The 18,226-nt window shown below is 36.4% G+C and overlaps 2 protein-coding genes across 3 annotated transcripts; one reads left to right on the top strand and one right to left on the bottom strand.

Annotated features, from left to right (window-relative positions):
• The first annotated feature begins 334 nt into the window (after positions 1 to 334).
• LOC110730603 lies at positions 335 to 4,130 on the top strand. Of its 2 annotated transcripts, none has more exons than XM_021910426.1 (4): positions 335 to 562; positions 1,283 to 2,480; positions 2,628 to 3,485; positions 3,729 to 4,130. In XM_021910426.1, the coding sequence occupies exons 2-4, from the start codon at positions 1,350 to 1,352 to the stop codon at positions 3,771 to 3,773; spliced, it is 2,034 nt and encodes a 677-aa protein (XP_021766118.1). In that variant the 5' UTR covers positions 335 to 562; positions 1,283 to 1,349; the 3' UTR covers positions 3,774 to 4,130. The 2 variants fall into 2 exon arrangements, with proteins under 2 accessions (XP_021766118.1, XP_021766119.1); XM_021910427.1 differs by lacking the exon at positions 335 to 562 and adding an exon at positions 591 to 696.
• Positions 4,131 to 5,974: 1,844 nt separating this feature from the next.
• On the bottom strand, positions 5,975 to 14,741 carry LOC110730604 (plant cysteine oxidase 5-like). The gene is made up of 6 exons (XM_021910428.1): positions 14,525 to 14,741; positions 13,820 to 14,036; positions 8,708 to 8,874; positions 8,455 to 8,602; positions 6,565 to 6,768; positions 5,975 to 6,473 (listed from the first exon to the last, which is right to left on the bottom strand). Exons 2-6 carry the CDS (start codon positions 13,917 to 13,919, stop codon positions 6,346 to 6,348), a joined length of 747 nt encoding a protein of 248 aa, XP_021766120.1. The 5' UTR covers positions 13,920 to 14,036; positions 14,525 to 14,741; the 3' UTR covers positions 5,975 to 6,345.
• Between the last annotated feature and the right edge of the window lie 3,485 nt (positions 14,742 to 18,226).

The following is an 18,226-nucleotide window of genomic DNA, read 5'->3' on the forward strand; positions in this document are numbered from 1 at the left end:
CTCTAAAATAGATGTTGTAATAAATATTATTGTACGCAGGTACAAAAAAAAATTAAGTTTCCTTTTTTAGGGTCACATTTTACATCTTTAAACACAAAATCTCTACAAATAAGTAACAAAAAGAACATTAAGTATATTTAGATTCATATTAAAATACATCGATAAAAACATCATATATTTTTAGTTTAAGTAATATTTTCATACATAATTAAAGATGTTTATAACCAAATATAGTATATATTAACGTGTTTTAAGGATATTCATAACCAATTATAGTACGTAGTGTATATTAATGCGTTTTAGAGATTATGAAAAAGCAAATAATGCCATTACAATTAGAGGCATAGAGTAATGGAATACTATAAGTGAAGCAGAAAAAAGCAAAAGAAGCAAATGCAAACACTATCTAACTAACCCTTTACTCACTATTCAACTTGGACTTAAATGCCTTTTTCTTCATTTCCACTCAATTGCCCCCAAACACCCGCCATCATTCTTGCCCACAAAACCAACATTATTACATTTTCTGTCTCTTCATCTTCCCAGATTTTTCTAACCTCAGGTATGCTTTTTTTTTTTTTTTTTTCTTTTGTTTTTTCTTTCGTAATTTTCTGGGGTTTTTCAGTTTATTTCGGTTAAATTTAGTTGATGGGTCTTTTGTTCTTTTGCAAGATAAAAGAAATTTAGATGAGGAAGGTATAAATTGTGGTATTATTGTACTTGTTCTTTGGTCATTTCTTTCTCCAATAATTTTTGTATGTTCTTTTTTTCATACTTTTGTTTACAGTTTATGTTCTTTAACTTCTTGCTGTAGTTCATTGTTATGTGTATGTTTTTCTTTCATTCTTTGGCTAGAAAGTGTATCTTGGATTTCGAAAAGTATTAGGTGAGTCGGACTTACACTAAGTCATAAAGCAAGTTAAGACGACCCAAATTTATATTTCAAAATCTTGGCAATTTTCTTGGTTGAAATTTGAGTGCATTGTTCCTTTTTCTTTATCATTTGGAAATTTTTTTTTTTTTTTTTTTTTTTTTTTGTTTTTTTTATTTGTGTTTGAATGGCAAGAATCAACTTGATACTTGCTGCTTTTATTAATTTATTTGATAATGTTAATGTAACATATTTTACTAATTAATAACCTGTAATTCTTGATTTTATACTATGATAGAATGATTATATAATATTGTGCATTAGTTGTTTTAGTACTGTTATTACTTTATTTATGTCTCAATTTTTGGTGTTGAAGTAGTTCTCATAAGCTTAATGTTCTTGATATCACAGATTTAAACCAGCTTATGCTTAGAATTCTCTCACAGCTTGATTGATTTTCTAGCAAAAAGTCGAACTAATGGAGAAAAAACAGCTAAATTTTAGCGTTCCTCTGATGTCTGCAAGACGGTATTCATCTCCAATACGCCGTTCAGGTGAGCAGGACAAGAGGGATTCTCCGCCAAAGAACCGGAGCTCAATTCCGTCTCAGCCATCAGATGTAAACTTGGATGAGGTGGTGAAGCCAGGGTCTGTTCCATTCATTTGGGAGCAAGCACCGGGGAAAGCAAAAGGCGGAAATGAGTCTCAGACACAGAGCCCTGATGAGGTGCCTACGACTCCTAAGGTTCCTCCTAGTATGCCATTTCCTCCTGGTAAAAAATCAGGGGAATTGAATGGATACAGAACACCCAATAAACTATCAGGAGAGTTGGCAGTTCTTAGACCTCGAAACAAGCTATCAGGAGAGCTAAATGTTCTAAGACCCCATAAGTTTTCGGGTGAGCTTAACACCCATCACCCCCATAATAAACTCTCAGGGGAACTTAAGACATTGAGTGCCAAATTTTACTCCTCGAATGATGGTATTGTTAGATGGGATGGTTCAAAAGAGGGGACTGAAATGAATGAAAGTTCGTCAGAAGATGATGCTACATTCTCTGATGCAATTGAAACTTTGTCTCAGTTAGAGTCGTTTTCTGTCAATTGTAGTGTCAGTGGTTTGACTGCTTCAGATCGCCCTGAGACCAAACGTTCTGAGAATCTTCCAACAGATCCAAGAGCTCGGGAGTTTATGATGAACCGGTTCTTACCTGCAGCTAAGGCAATGACCCTCGAGCCATCTCATTATTCCTCTAGGAAACAACTTGTAGTTGTGGAGCAAACTAAGGAAGTTAAAGCATTGGTTCCTAGAGCTATGACACCTCCACCTAACCGAAACATATGCAACATTGTGCCTTACACTGGTCAAGATATTGGGTCTGAAGAAAGTGAAGATGAAGAAGACAACTATGATGGGAGGAGCGCTCTATCTGTTAAAGTCAAAGCTTGTGGATTTCTTCCTTGGTTTTGCTCAAAGAACTCTTTGCGCCTTGTTAATCCACTACCGACCATGAAGGATAGATCAAAGAGTGCTCTGTCTTCTGCCAGTAAACTCGGCAAATTGGTTAAGAATAAATCGTGGAGATCTCCCAGTCAAAAACTGGCTAAGGTAATTGGCTACTCTCCTATCCTAGAGATTATAACTGTTAGAAAATACTCGCTCTAAGAAGTGATTAATTGCATAGTATTACAGTCTGTTGTTTAAATTAGATTGTAATTTCTACTTACTAACGAATATGATGGTATTTATTTTCAGCAAGATACACATAGTAATCAAAAGCACAAGACCAGTCAAGTGTACAAAAGCTGTGAGCTACAAAAGCCAAAGCATTCTTCTAGGCCAATGTTCTACTCCGGGGAGCTGCAGACTAGAAGTGGCTCTCCTTACCGAAGTCCCAGGAGAAGTGCTGTCTCTCCCTTTCGGAATGAATCACCTCAGTCCCTCTACCAAAAGGGTGTAGGTTTTCTTGCAGTCCCCAAAGAGGTTGATTCCTTTGCTGAATATCGGTCAAAGGTTCCTCAAAAGGGTAGTTCGAAAAGATTTGAAGATCCAGGAAAGAAGATAAGGAGTTCAGGCACAAGAAGCCCAGCTGTTGAAAAGACACTATATGTAGATTCTGTAAATATCACCAAAGTCTCCCATTCAATTTTGAACTTGCCAAAGACCAAAAGGCAGGTAGACGGAATGGTTCAACAGGCTGTAAAATTAGAAACTCCGTCTGAACATGGAGGACGAATGGAAATCATGAAGGCTAGGGGCATGAGTGGACCTCTTGTTTGTGGCGCCGCTGATTCCTCAGAACCTGCTAGAATATTAGAAAAAGGCAACACAAATACCTGCAGGGAGCTTGTTTTAGTGTCATCAGATGACAACACCACTATGCAGTCTACTCTCAATCCCCCGTTGCCAAAATCACCATCAGAATCTTGGCTTTCTCGGCAATTGCCTTCAGTTACACCAAGGGCTTCACCCAGGAACTCAGTTTCTTATTCAAGTCTGAACTCCAAGATCTTGTCCAGGCAGCAGAATGCCAAAACACTCACTTCTGGTGTCAAGTGGGAAACTATTGTCAAAAGCTCTCATTTGCGTCAAGATCATGGACGTTACTCAGAGGTAATGTTATCCTATTTCAATTAAACCCCAAATATTATTATGCAATGCAAGCAATGATAATACACTCTCATAAATCGTACTCATTAGCCCATCCTAGAAGAGGTTTTGGGATTTTCCTGACTAAATAAGAGAATAATTTCGGAGCAGAAGACCATAGATTAGACTGCTGTAGCTCCTAGGCATCAACTAGGAGTTCCTCATCATTATCCTCGAATTTTCTAACATTCAGTTCACTCCATGCAGGAATTGGTAACTCAAGTTTCTCAGCAAGGTCGAAGATGGAAGTAAAGGTCTCTAGACTATTGAAATATATATACAAACACTCACCGTGATTATACATGGATTGTTTTGCCATAACTGAAGATTTAAGTTTTTTCCTCAACAATCTTCAGTTTCCACATTTTTTTTGGAGGCTGGTTAATTTATCATGTTTCGCCGCCCTGGAGTTTTCTTTCTTTGCTTAAACCTTAGGACTAGGAGATTGGGGTCACCATCATTCCAAGAAATGTACCTAGTTCCAACAAGTGGATTTGTTGTGAACCTTAGATAACTAGTACAGACTGCTTTCAGAATGCAGCTTTGGTTATGAAAAAAAGCTGTAATAGAATCAACATTTTAATTTATAAATTGGCAAGGTTTTTATAATATGGTTATCTTGTATTTGTTTTGGAAGTTTGTACCTATATTTTCTTATTTCTGGCAAGTAGAAATCATAATTTACATGTTAACATGGTTTGCTACACTTTGAATCTTTAACCCTACTTATATCCGAATCATATTTTGTGCCAAGGCCGATGATGAAGATTATGAGCCCTGGTTTTGTAAAAGAGGCCTGAGATAAAACGATTTTTATCTCAATTCAGGAACCTTCAAGTACTTGTTCATGTTACAGTACTCAAGGATGACTAGGTGATTGTGATTCTATGTTTCGTGCTGAAGATGGTCTTTTGGATCCTCGGTGCATAATTACTAACAAGCCATCAAAACATTAATTACTTTTTTTTTTTTTTACGAAAGAAAGATACATGATTACAATTAGGTCCATCTTCTCTTAAAGCAAAATTCTGTTTTGGAAGGTCTAGTTTGGAATTGATATTACATGATAACATGAGCATAACTTAAATGAGTTCAGATGAGAAAAAAAGTTGTACTCTATTTTCTAAAGAATTTGATCCATCTAATTTTTAAAGCCTAATAAAAAGGACATTAGCTTCTTTAGACTTACTCTAGAAGCTCATCATGAGATGATTTAGGATTTGTTGAAGTTTAAGAAAGAAAAAGAAGTATCCCTACCATAAGTGTTTGATTTTGGAGCAGGAACAAGCATCAAAAAAGTATCCCTACCATAAGTGTTTGAGTGTCCCTTTGGAATCAAGGGAGTGTTGGAATAGTCTCCTTGAACTGGTGACTATTGAGTCATGTCTCCTACAATCTGGTAGTTGAAAATGGAAAAAGTTAGTGCATTCATTTATCTGTTTATTATTTATATATTTTTTATGATAGTTTTATGACAATATCCATAACAACACTCGTGACAATGTCCATCCATTGTCAAATATACTTATTTTTATAATATTATTATATATCAGATTTGTGTATGAGAACCTCCTTAAGGAAGAAGAATAGATTTTTTAAGTGTAGAGATGAATGGAGTGACTCCCAGAAGGAATACTCAGCTATGAAAAACTTGCTAATTTAGCAAGGAGACGAGCAAAGAGAAGCCTAATCAAAGTACAGAGGCACTCAGCCATGTCCATATCGAAAGGCTTTCTAAACCCAGCTCTGTAGATAGAAGCCTAGATTGACTCCTACACATTCTCAGAATGGGTTGGAGACTAGTGACAAGCACAAACGTCACCCCTAAACAAAGCCATTTATAGTCAGTATGAGTTGATAAACAACAAAGGAGACTCAACGGGATTAAGGCATGGCAGCAGAGTTACGGTTTAATGCTTATGAGATTGTGACAGTAATGAAGATCAGTTTATAAAAGAGGGTAACATCACTAATTTACATGCTCATTTGGTCACTTCTGATAAGGTACAAATAGTGTAATACCTCACCTAGACGGTGAAAAACTTGCTGGGTCGACACATCATTGTCGTAAAAGGTACCGCCTTAAGAGGATAGATATCTCAAATGTGCTACCATACCTACATGAAACTTGAACCTTCATTCTATTGACAAAGCTTTGCAATGATTTCACTGCTCCCCCACCTCAACCTCAGAAAAACAGTCATTACCACGGGAGTTAAAAAATTACTCTTTAGCCTCAGTAGCACCTATACCATTAGCAGCAACCAACCTTCAAGACATCTATTCCATCAGCAAACACATTCTTCTACTGCCAGGCCATGCATTCCCCTAGCAGGAGCTACTGGGACAGCCAAGATTCTGATGCAAGGTCTCCTAAATCTAGAAACATTCATCTCAAAAAAAAAAGGGAAGAAATGAAAAACTAAACAGTAATCTCCACCAATATATATATATAGAAATTCAATGCAATCTATATAAGCCCCTATAATAGGAACAGAAGAGAAGATAATTAAATAGTTCATAAGGATAGATAATGCCGACAGATACAGATAATGAACAAGGTAAGCTGTGGATTTAACAAGTCAAAGCAGACTGTCAAGCTATCACCTGTGACAAATGAGTTGTCTTAGTTCCAAGTGAATCTATATGTACAAGTTAACACCCCTCCAGTATTTCAGACTGTCATCTCGGCTTCTCAAAGCAATTATTACAACTCAGCAGCGTGAGAAATCCCTGAACCACCTGAAACAGCTATCTCCCCATTGTTCAGTGCCCGTCTGTTCAATACTTCAATATGATATTGTACATATGACCCGACAAAACCCTAAGACTTCTTCACCAAAGGACCTTTATACTGCCCACGCAAAACCACAAAGTTTTCTGGAGGCGGAGTCTCTTCTAACCAAACAATTCCGTCGAGATTTACACCCTCTAGTTGTTGACCAATATCATCTAGCACAAGTCGTGGATACAAGGCATCAGCATTAAGCGATGGAAAACGAGATTTGGTATTAAAGACATGCATGATAAAAAGATCAAATACCCGGCAAGCCTTTATTAGGAACTCTCCGGAAATAAGAGCAGTGTCGTCCATCCTCTGAAGAATATGGAGGGGTAAGGATGTCAAAGATGGCACAGGGCGTTATTGCCATAAAACAATGGATGTTGCCACCTTTTGTCGGATACAAAACGGTTGTACTACAAGGAGCTCTCATTTCACAGTCTCTAACCAATTTGGCAGGTCTAGCTGTAAATTTCAAACGATATGAAGTTAAAGCCTCAAGGAAGCAATACGATATCCAATAGAGGGCAGAATGATAATGCAGAGATCTTTTTAATTCTAAGAGACATGAAGTCACAGCATAAAAAACCAAGAAGATATATGTTGCCATAGCAATGGGCTCAAAGTGAACCTTTCATTCATACATGCATTTTAGTTAAATATATGAAGACCAACTTTCTCTCGAATTTCAACAATACATATGAAAATTGCTAGCAGAACACAACCAAATCAACAGGCCCACAGAATGGAGCAATGTTTCAAGAAGCAAGAAAACAAGGGAAAGGTAAAGAAAGTAGACAACAAAAGATCAGAATTTTTTCTGAAGAAAATTTATCAAGAAACAAACTACATCGACCCAGCAAGTTTTTCACCGTCTCTCAATACCCTGAGACACACTATGTTTCCTGAACGGCTGCACACTTCATGGTTGGGTAAAATTGCAAATGAGAAGATTCAAATTTTAATTCCCCAATTGCTCAGCTCTCATATCACTCAATACCCTTTATCTAAACAGGTAGCACTTCTTATTTAAAAAAAAAAATTATAATATAATTTACCAAAAAAACAAAAAAAAAAAAACCCCTCTTAGCAAACAATAATAATAAAACACGGAGTAAATGTTTTGGATTCAATCTAATATGTAATGTAATTCGCTAATCAGATGTTGATTTCAATTCAGTGGTTTTGGTGATATAACTCAAAATAGCCCATCAAAATTAAGGAATAGGAAAACAGAAAATGCAGAGTTCCAATCCTCTGCTTTTCATCTTCTTCGATCTCCCCAAACTTCAACGACAGCTTAGTAGCAATTTATCAGCTTCAAAAAGCTCAAAAATGATGGAACTTAGTTCAAAACTGGCAGGCTCACATGCGTATATGGGTTTATTGTTGCTTCAATATTCATATTTTGATAATGCTGATACATGAAATGGATTTTGAAACTTTGTTTTTTGGGGTGTGTGTGTGACTGTTTTTAGGGGGGAGGGGGGGGGGGGGGGGAAGTTGAGAGGCTTTTGTAGTGTGACATACTGAATGTCTCTAGCCTGTACCTATTTATTTGTTAAAAAGTGTTATTACTCGAAAAAAAAAAAAAAAAAAAAAAAAAAAAAAAAAAAAAAAAAAAAAAAGGAGGCCAATTTTACAAGGAATTTACATTAGATTTGAATCATCAGCAGTAACAGTATCAAGAAAATCAATCTCAGCAACTAACAGGTACAATTACACCCAATTTGTGATTAAGTGGAGAGTTAACATATGGAGCTTCTCTTAGCAATTCCATTCATATCAATATACTCCCCTGCTTCACAATAATTGCAACACTAACTTGGGCACATAGTTTTAAGAAACTCATCTGTGAGTAATAGATTTTGTTAATATTATGATGTAAAAGTTGCTGTTGTGGGGCAATTATATTATGTAAAAATTGACATCGAGGGGTAATATTATATGATATGAGAAAGGGTGGTTTCTTGAAATAATTTTACAGAACTTCCCATATATTAGTGGAGCACACAAGGGGAGACATTTTCCAAGTCATGAGGGAGTATTGATGCTATCAACATTCATACTCAATCTAACTCACAGGTATTACTACATTGATACACAAAATGAATCAGGAAATCTGCAATTACATCAAGCAAGATGATGTACCTCGGCAAGATTCAGGGAGCTCAGGTATGTCAACCCAATCATATGACTTTACATGCAAGGTGCCATATACAAGCTTGCTTAACACAGTCATTCCGGGATGGTTGTGCAGAGGTATGATTGATGCGGGTGGCATGCAGAAAATTCCTATCTGCAAGAGGCAAAATTCTTGCTTAAGGCATCATTTACCACAATCTTGAAACTTCACAAGGTTAATCCAGTATATTCACAGAAGCTAAAGAGGCACTATACTTACAGAGAATTTTTCACATTCATGTATGTGTAGATACTTTATGGGAGGAGGATACTGCTGCTGATTGCCACTGCGACCTTTTCTTCCATTGCTACCATTAGAAATAGGTTTCCATTTTTGCGCTGCTACTGAATCCTGCTCAAGACCCACATTTGCAGGCTTTAAGTCATCTGAAAGAGCATTCAATACGAGTTAGCACTGCCATATAATGACTGATCAGTATAACATTCGAGCAGACACAATCTGAATTTAATTCCTTTAAGAACACTAGTCCACTGTTCAAGGGAGTACAAGTCCACAACTCAGGCAGCATTTAAAATAGGTATGAAATATAGCCCACTACACTCTAGATAGGTGTATGAAATAAGATGAAAGCTAAATCAATAATTAAAATGAATGATATTACCCCCCCCCCCCCACCCATTTCTTTCAACAAAATTCCTTTTACAGTTTTACTGTTTTTACTTCCATCTTCAACCAGCAGCTAAAAGAAGACAAGTAGCATCACAGATTTGCATATTAGCACTGCATGATAGACCTGCATATTTTGCTAACAGTCATGTCTATTTAATATGAATTTTATGGAATGCCTATAACTTAAAGAGTGACAGTCTTCTACATCAGTGATAAACCAAAAGAGAAAAGACTCATTATAAAAGAGACAATAGTCTGTAATGAGCAGAATTTGGCCAGCATCCTTCAATACTAATATTGGCAATGGAAAAGAATTTGACTTATGAAAATTTGAACAGGTAAATAGTTTAGTATATAGTTTGGATTGATATATTGAGCCAAAAACACGTATGCAAGACAATTATAAAGCTTCAAAGCATGAATATACTACAAGACAATAACTGCAGGTTACTAGATCAAACTAATCATAAACAGCTTTCAATAGTGTTAACACCCCCCCCCCCCTCTCCTTCTCCCCTTGATCAAAGGGGCAGTCAGAAAGCAAATAGAAATCAGGCCTGAAAATTAGGGAACGTTATTCAGAGGAGACAGATATGAATCCTACCCCCACCACCACCTCTTTTTGACGGTCCCTAATGACGCTGGGGTGCAAAAGCGTGAGGAGCCAATAAAGCAGAGATCATGTGGCAGACACAAGATATATACTTAGGCAGCTTGAGAAATGCAAAGTATATCCAACGAAGGCAAAAGGCTTACATATAAAGGATCTTCAATAACCAAAACATCCTACTCAGAAACATCTTTTCAAGTTAGTTAAATTATCAATAAATGTTCACTCAGTCAGCCAAGGCCCTTTAGCGTATGTCTGATGGGGTCTCTCAATGTTAACTTTTCTTTCTACAGATTGATTACACAAGTTCTCAAAAGTAAGTAAGAGGAAGGACCCAAGGTCCCCAGCCTTAATATGTCTAGTGGGTTTTTATCATAGGACTTTTTAGCTGATGCCGCTTAATGTCAGCAATGTTGTTTTCTACCACACAAATATTATATACATCAATTTGCTTGGTATTTCTCATCAAAAGACAACATGTGGTATCAAAGGCCTAAGAAGTTCAAAAGCTTGTGGAAAAAAAAACTGCCATGAAGTACAACAACAATTACCACCTCTGAAATATTTAGGAGAAAATTACAATTACATATGCATAAAAATGAAGCTCTTATTAAAAGAACAATCTTGTGATATGAATAATAATGCAAAAAGGCCAATGCAAGACAATTCTTTTTTTTTTTTTTTTTTTTTTTTTGGGTTTTGTTTTTTTGGAAATGTTGCAAAGAACTATTAAAATCAGAAATAGATACTCCGTATAAACATACAACAGGCCAAGAAAGGACTTCCAAACCATGTTGGAGCAACCTATATTATTATTTCAATGTGGGGGTTAATGAGAGGAGAGCCAATCCCTCTCAAAGTGTCGTCTCATTCGCCACATCGTATCACATAATAAGTAACAAAATCTAATATACTTTTGGTAACATATCAATTAAGCGAGGAAAAAAAGAGGGAACTTATCTTCAATCAAGCAATAAATATTTTCAGAAACTTTTAAGATTATTTTCCTTCGCAAATTGATACATCCCGTGCATTGGCACAGGTGCATTGTAGTTAAAATGGAGATAGGACAAACACTAGAAAAATAGAGGGGAGAAAATATAACGAAAGAAAGAGATCAAGTTCCTCAACCTCCCTTAACCAAGTCTATTCATTAATATATGGAGTATATTTCCAGAAGTGTAGTAGATGAAAAGAACAAACAGCATGATTAAGATTAAAAGGAGCACTTCTCTCACAAGGCTTAGGATGTCTACCCATGAGCAAGTAGAATTTTTTTATAAAAGATTTAGGAGCAATGAACAAGATTTTATGAGGTATCCCCTCATAATTCATTAAAGTCCTATTTTATTCACTTTTAATCAATCAAACCCTAATATCATCTTTATTTTCATTCATTACAAACCAATTAAACCTTACTATCTTACTTTTTATATTCACTCTTAATCAACCAAGCCCTATTAATCAACTAAACCCCACTATCTTATTTCTTCTTTCACCTTCCAAAAATGGTCTACAAACAGAAAATGGGACTTTTATTAGGAGACGAAGGGAAAACCATTGTTTTCCTAAGTTCTACAAAGTTACTATAGCAATGAAAACCAAGAACTTAAAAGGGGGACCACCCTTGTTACTTTCAGGATGAGCGAGATTGACTTGTTATAAATAGTAGTGTCCCACATGATAGGATAGAATATGAAGAAAATATATAGTAGGTTGTCCTGAAGGGAATAAACTAAAAGTGAATAGAAAAGAAAAATGGATGAAGACAATAGTGAATTGAACTTTAGAAAACAAAAGGTAGTATATATTAAGTTGAACTTGATAGGGACATAGCTCATGAATTTGGTAGATGAAGCAACAATAACCGTGTACCCATTTCTTTTTGGTGTTTTCAAAGTATTGCTTACTTCATGGGATAAAAAGAGACACATTACATCTATCAGGGCTATCACTAATTATATTCAACCTATTAGACAGTTTGTTGCGACATTTTCTTCCAAAATCCTCTCTAACTTGTAACACTTTGATTCACCTCAATAAAAGCTTGCACTGAATACTTCTATTTATTATACTTCCAACATACCTTGCCATGTTATTTGTAAAAGTGATTAGAAAAGGTAAATGGACGAATTAATCCAAAGAATGTAAACAGTAAAAGCTTAATACTTTCTTCTTATCGGCAGTAAAAAAAAATATTTAATTAATTTGTCCATTTACCTAGTCAATTACATTTCTTAGATTATGTGCCAAAATGGTATGTCGCAAGTAAAAAGAAACGAAGGAAGTACTAAACACTGCAGCAGGGGCATGGATACCTAACAATTCTTTATGGAAATAAATCTTGCAAAATTCTCATGAAATGGCAAAGTGTGAAATCTAGAGAGACACTCAATAGTAGCAACCATATCTGGGCAATGTAGCCAATATTTTTTTACTGAAGAAACTAAAGGAGAAGAAAATTGAATAGAGCACGGTCTACCTACAAACCTAGAAATCATATACTGACATGTATATAAGGACAGAAGCTCCAAGAAGGAAGATATATTGATAAATCTTTATTCTCCATCCAATACAGAATTATTTGTTTCACATTAGTTAGTAAGTATGCATGTTAACACTATAAAGGACAAAGCTCTTAAAAAAGTTTTCATATTAATCTCAATTTTCACATTTCTTTAAGTTATTCTAGAAATTAATTTCATAGGAGTCCATTCAGCTAATTTAGGCAAAAAGACTATACATTTGGTAAGTTACTTATATTGAGTAACACCATATGACATACACTATGCAATCCTTTCATAGTCATCAATTCCTTAGAAACTTATGCACATATCAGTGCTCAAAGCCTCAAACCATGGACCTATAGGTGTAACAAGCTCTAAGCAACCAAACTTCAGGTTTAAGTGGCTTGATTACTATAAGCCATCGTGTATGTATTATAATTCAGAATGAATTCTCACATGAATAACTGTTCATTTGCCCAACCAAACTCCAAATTCAACAGACATTGTTATTCAGTAGCCTTACAAGGTTTATACATTAGTTCATTTCTTTTTCATATATCTTGACTCCATTTCAGCTGCGATTCTGTTTGTCCATTTCAAAATCCCTACAACTCAATCATCATTATTGAGGTGCAATTTGCAACAAATCCACAGAGATAGATCCCAAGCTTCAAAATACTCTTTTGGGCCTTCAATGAATGCCAGACAAATAATTACAAATTAGATATGTTATTCTCATATGTCCAAAATGCTGATAATTGAACGAGTATGAGAAGCTAATTTGGGCTTCACTACCTCAAAGTATCAAAAAGAGAGTGTAATCAAAGGTTGAGAGCACCTTTCGTATCGTTAGCCCAAATGATTCACTAGATAAAAATGTCATCTACTTGACAAAGATTTAATACAAGCAAGGTAAAGCACATGATGTATTCTTTCTCAGTTCAAATCTAATATTCAAATTGAAGTAGGCAGTATTACCGTAAAATCATATAACAGACATAGGTTCTACATACAAGATTAAGGAGGAAATAAGACGTGCAGCTAAAGTGCAGAAGTATTTTTTATAGGATTCCAATGCCCAGAACTGAAAACTGTAGCACAGATTTTGCATAACCAACATGAATATCTCCAAGAATATCAAGACTTTTCAAATAGTGGGAAATGACAGGATAGCACTTAACGTAGACAGTTGTGCAAAGTAACTTGCTTAAAAGTTTATCAGATGCTAAACTCAAGCTACTAGGAAAAAACCATTATCTTTTTGCAGCAGTTCAATAGAATGGTGAAGGGAAACAAAGATGTAGCAACTGACACTCTGATTCAGTATTAGCTACCCTCGAATTTTAACGATGCCAACAAATTACAAATTCAGTTTCAGTGACAGACGTAAAGTAATATCTGCTCCTCAAAGCAATACCCAAGTAAAAATTAAAATGTTGCTGCTACGCCAAAATTGTTATCTACCTTGGAAAACTCCAACCATGATTAGTACCCAATGAGCACATGGGGGTGGGGGTAAACTATATTAACTGATCACAAGGCATTTAAATTTTCTTAAAATTGATTTAAAAGTGATTCGCGAACCTAAAATTGCACGGACTTTTTCAAGAGCCTCCTCAGAGATTGGACCGGTAGGTGTGAATGAATCCTTGCAAGCATTGTATATTTTCTTCAGAACGGGCATGATGTGGTCGGGCTTAATACAAAAAACAGCCCACCACTCACAAGATTGAACACCAAACACCAAAAAGATATGATTTCTATCGATCACTTCAAGGTAGAAAATGCATGAATATATGTCCTGCAGTAAATCATAGTCTAATTATTAACAAGATACATCCCAACTCAAAAACAATCAATTAAGCAATAAAAAAAAGGTGCGTGTACAGTACTCAAAACATAAATAACAAGTAGATGAAATTGAACATAGTTAATCAATGGGTAGCAAGAAATCACCTCAATTTCTACCTAATTTCCATCAAAGGGGCTCATCTAAATTTTTCCAAAAAGGTGAAAAAATGGGCAAATAATAGAATCTCTACTGATTTTCAGAAACCCTAACCAAAAAATATAAATATAAATATATAAATAAAAAATAAAAAATAAAATAATAAAAAACCCAAATTTCCAAATATTAACAATCAAATTTCCCATTCATAAGAAAAAACCCAAAACCCAATAACCCCAATTAATCAAACACAAACATAAACACAATCATAAACTGTAAACAATGAAACTAAATGGATTGATTAATAAATTAGATCAGAAAAAACAACAAAAAAACAATACCTGTTGATAGGATGACCAAGAAAAGAAAGTGGGGTTTGTTGGTGGGTAACTATAAACTCTATAATTTGTGTATATAGAAGAAAGAAGAGAGAATATATGTCAGGGAAGAAGAACAGCCATAGCAAGAAGAAGAGTGATGAAATTTAGGAGAGAGAAAGAGAGAGAGGTGCCTGGTCTGCCCAGACCCGGAGCCAAAAATGGGATGCACCTCTTGTCTCAATTTGGTTGGTTTCCTAAAGTTTGGATTTTGTTGTAAAAATTGCTAAGATAATTGAAATGGTATGCTCCCTTTTGGGCTGGTGCCTAACCAACAGATGCCAAGAGATGAATCTGGTTGTTTTGTTTTCCAATTTCAAGGTAAATACTAGTTTAATGTGATGAGGATAAAGTGGAAAGTGTAACCTTTTTTAGGGGTATATATTGAAGTAACATGTGGTATATTATCCGAATTAATCACCAACCTTTGTGATGTAGTGTATTTTGTTGTATTTTTATAATTAGGTATGTCGTTGCTTGTGATCAAGGTTTAAGATTCAAATGGGGGTATGTTGTTGTCCTGAGTCCCTCGCGTAGGGTTTGAGTGTAGTGAGCGTCTTTTCTAGGGTTGGCAGTTCGTACTTCGTTCGTTTCTTTCGATTAATGATTTCTTGCGCTCTCCTTGCCCCGATCTAAATAAATTGTTGCTTCAACTTCGTTTTTCTGTTACTATGGATGATCAATTAGTGAAGGATTGGGAGAAACTGAAACTGGTTGAGGAGGAGAATGTTGTGTTCGGATGTTCTGGTGATGATGCTAATGATGGGGTTACAGACCCTAGGATTGCTTTATCTCTGGTGGAAAAATTATTGACTAGTAAACCGCTTAATTTTGATGCTATGAAGCGCGTGTTGAAGAATTTATGGCGGATTGATGACAATGTAGCAATCCGGATAATTGAGACTAATCTTTTTGTGTTCCGATTTTTCAATGGAGATGATAAGAAGAGGGTGCTAGATGGACGACTGTGGGCTTTTGATAATCAGATTTTATTGTTGAAGGAAATTCAAGCTTCGGAACAACCTTCTGATGTGGTTTTTCAGGCGACCCCTTTTTGGGCTCGACTTGTCGATATACCTTTTGGCAAACGCAATGCTAAATTTGCTAATGAGGTAGGAGATAGCCTTGGGGGTTTCATGGAGATGGATGAATCAGACCCTCTTGGATAGGAAGAGTTCATGAGGATTAAGGTGCAGGTGTGTATTGATAAACCTCTTCGTAGAGGGATGAAGATTGCTTGTGATGATCGTACTACGAAGTGGATTGAGTTTAATAAGTATGAGAGATTGGGTGATTTTTGCTATTTTATGGGAGGTTGGGGCATTCTAATAAAGAATGCGTTGAGAAGGATAATAGAGAAGGGGGATCACCTGTTGTATTCCAGTATGAGCCTTTTCTTAAAGCGTCCCCTCACCAACGCTCTAAATTCATGGCAGCTGAACATGAGAAAGAAAAGCAGTAGTTGTAGAGATGGCATTCTCGTGGTAAAATTCAAAGAACGGATATAATGATCCTAAAGCTATCAGGCTTGGTCCTCCCGGGGAGGCGAGGAAGTTATTGTTCTCTTCCCTTGTATAGAGCATATCAACGGTCAAGTTGAACGTACAGTATCTTTGAAGCTCGTTGTTGAGGAGGGCTCAAATAGGTTGGTGTTTAGAGCGGTTACCATTATGAGTAGTGAGGAAAAATGTGTCTCTGTTGACCCAAATGATGATGTTGTGTGTTATAAGAGTAGTAGTGAACCTATGAAAGCCGTGGATAGTGGAACAGTTGGGGGAAGTTTGAAGGCGGGGGAGGTGGCAAAGGGGAAGTGGAAGAGAGTGGTGGGATCAGAGGGTAGTAAATATGGTGTTGTAGTTATGGTTGTGTCAAAGGGGAAGTGGAATAGAGTGGTGGGATCAGGGGGTAGTAAGGATAGCGTTGTAGCTATGGATGTGTCAAAGGGGTTATCTAGTGGGGTATCACATAAAAGGGGGGGGGGGGAAGAAGTTGACATGTCCGTTGTGAGAAGAATGGGTTATGAAAAAACGAAAGTCCGTTGTGAGAAGTGGCGACTTGTCTAATCACGCATCTCAAGTAGAGGGACTTGGTGGTGACCAAGCCCTCAAAAAACAATGAAACTCTTAAGTTGGAACTGTCACGGGCTTGGCAACCCGTGGACAGTTAAGGCTTTCCAAGATCGGTGTTGGAGAGAAAGGCCAAATATTGTCTTTTTATGGAGACAATGATCGATGATAAGAGATTGATGACTATCAAAAATAAATGTGGTTTTGTCAATGGTGTTTGTATTAGTAGTGTAGGTAAATCCGGTGGAATGGAGTTATGGTGGAAAGATGTTAGGGTAGATGTTGTCTCTTATTCTACCCATTATTTTGCGGTGGGTGTAAAAAATTAGAGTGATATTCCTATTTGGCGTGCAATTGGGATATACGGGTGGACGGAATAGTCAAATAAACATAAGACTTGGTCACTTATGACTAGTCTTAAGTCGGGGTGTGCTTTTCCATGCGTAATGTGTGGGGATTTCAACGAGGTGACGAGTATAGAGGAGAAGGAAGGGGGTGTGCAAAGGAGTGAGAGGCTTATGGATGCGTTCCGATTGGCTATTGTAAACACCTGATTATGTCTCCCAAACATCAAACCCGGTGATGAATGTCTTTCATGTTTTTATCGACGAGTTTGGCAAGGAGTTGAAGAGTCGTGCGAAGTTTCCTTAAGCCTTGACCATCTTTCTAACCTTAACCAAAATGTCTTTAAACCCAAAAAGATCTATTTCGTGTCCTTAAACCCAAAAAGAGTCATTTCGTGCCTTTTAGCCCAAAAATGTCCATTTCGTGCCTATAACCCAAAACGTCCAACCTGATTATTTTGGTCTATTTTCTCAGTCCAATAATTATTTGTATGGATGGGACTCGAAAAGAGTTTTCTAACGATATATTATAAGCCTAAATCCGACTTAAAACGAATGAAATATGGCCAAAATACTAAACCGGGCCCAAACCGAGCCTAGGCCCACCTTTAGTACGACCCAATGCTTATATGGAGTCCAAATAATTTATTTAGGCCCCATATGATCATATTCCTAACCCAAGTCAACTAGAATCTTTTAGAAGGTCCCAATTTATCCTTTCCGAAAAGATAAAGATCAAGAATTTGAGATTGAATAAAACTCTTATTAAAATCCTTAATTTTTCAGAAGATGTTCGATTATATTTTGCAGAGATAAACCATCAGAAAACAAGCTCCATACGCGCTTATGAACCATCACGCAGCGACAGGTTCATCGCGCCGCGATAAAGGCCATCGCGACGCGACAAAGAGTTTTATCACAGTCTTTTATTCTGATCTTTTTCCGATCGTTCGACTCTCTTTTTTCCCTATAAAAAGAGGTCGTTTTCCCCGATTCCAGAGACACACACAAACACAAACACAGACAGAATAGAATAGAATAAACCTGAAATTCCTAAAAACCTGTGCTTTTAGCCTAAACACTACATCCTAGATACATCCCAATCATTCACCATACTTCCTTTGCGTGATTCGAATACTCCAAGCTATACTCGACGTTGTCTTTGACCTCGACGTGAAATGTTGATATTTCTGAGGGTTTGGATCTAAATCCATATTTCTATCCCTAATTAATTTAATTTATTACTTACTTTATTG

The sequence above is a fragment of the Chenopodium quinoa genome, unplaced genomic scaffold (genome assembly GCF_001683475.1).
Source record: "Chenopodium quinoa cultivar QQ74 unplaced genomic scaffold, ASM168347v1, whole genome shotgun sequence".
NCBI classification, from domain to species: domain Eukaryota; kingdom Viridiplantae; phylum Streptophyta; class Magnoliopsida; order Caryophyllales; family Amaranthaceae; genus Chenopodium; species Chenopodium quinoa.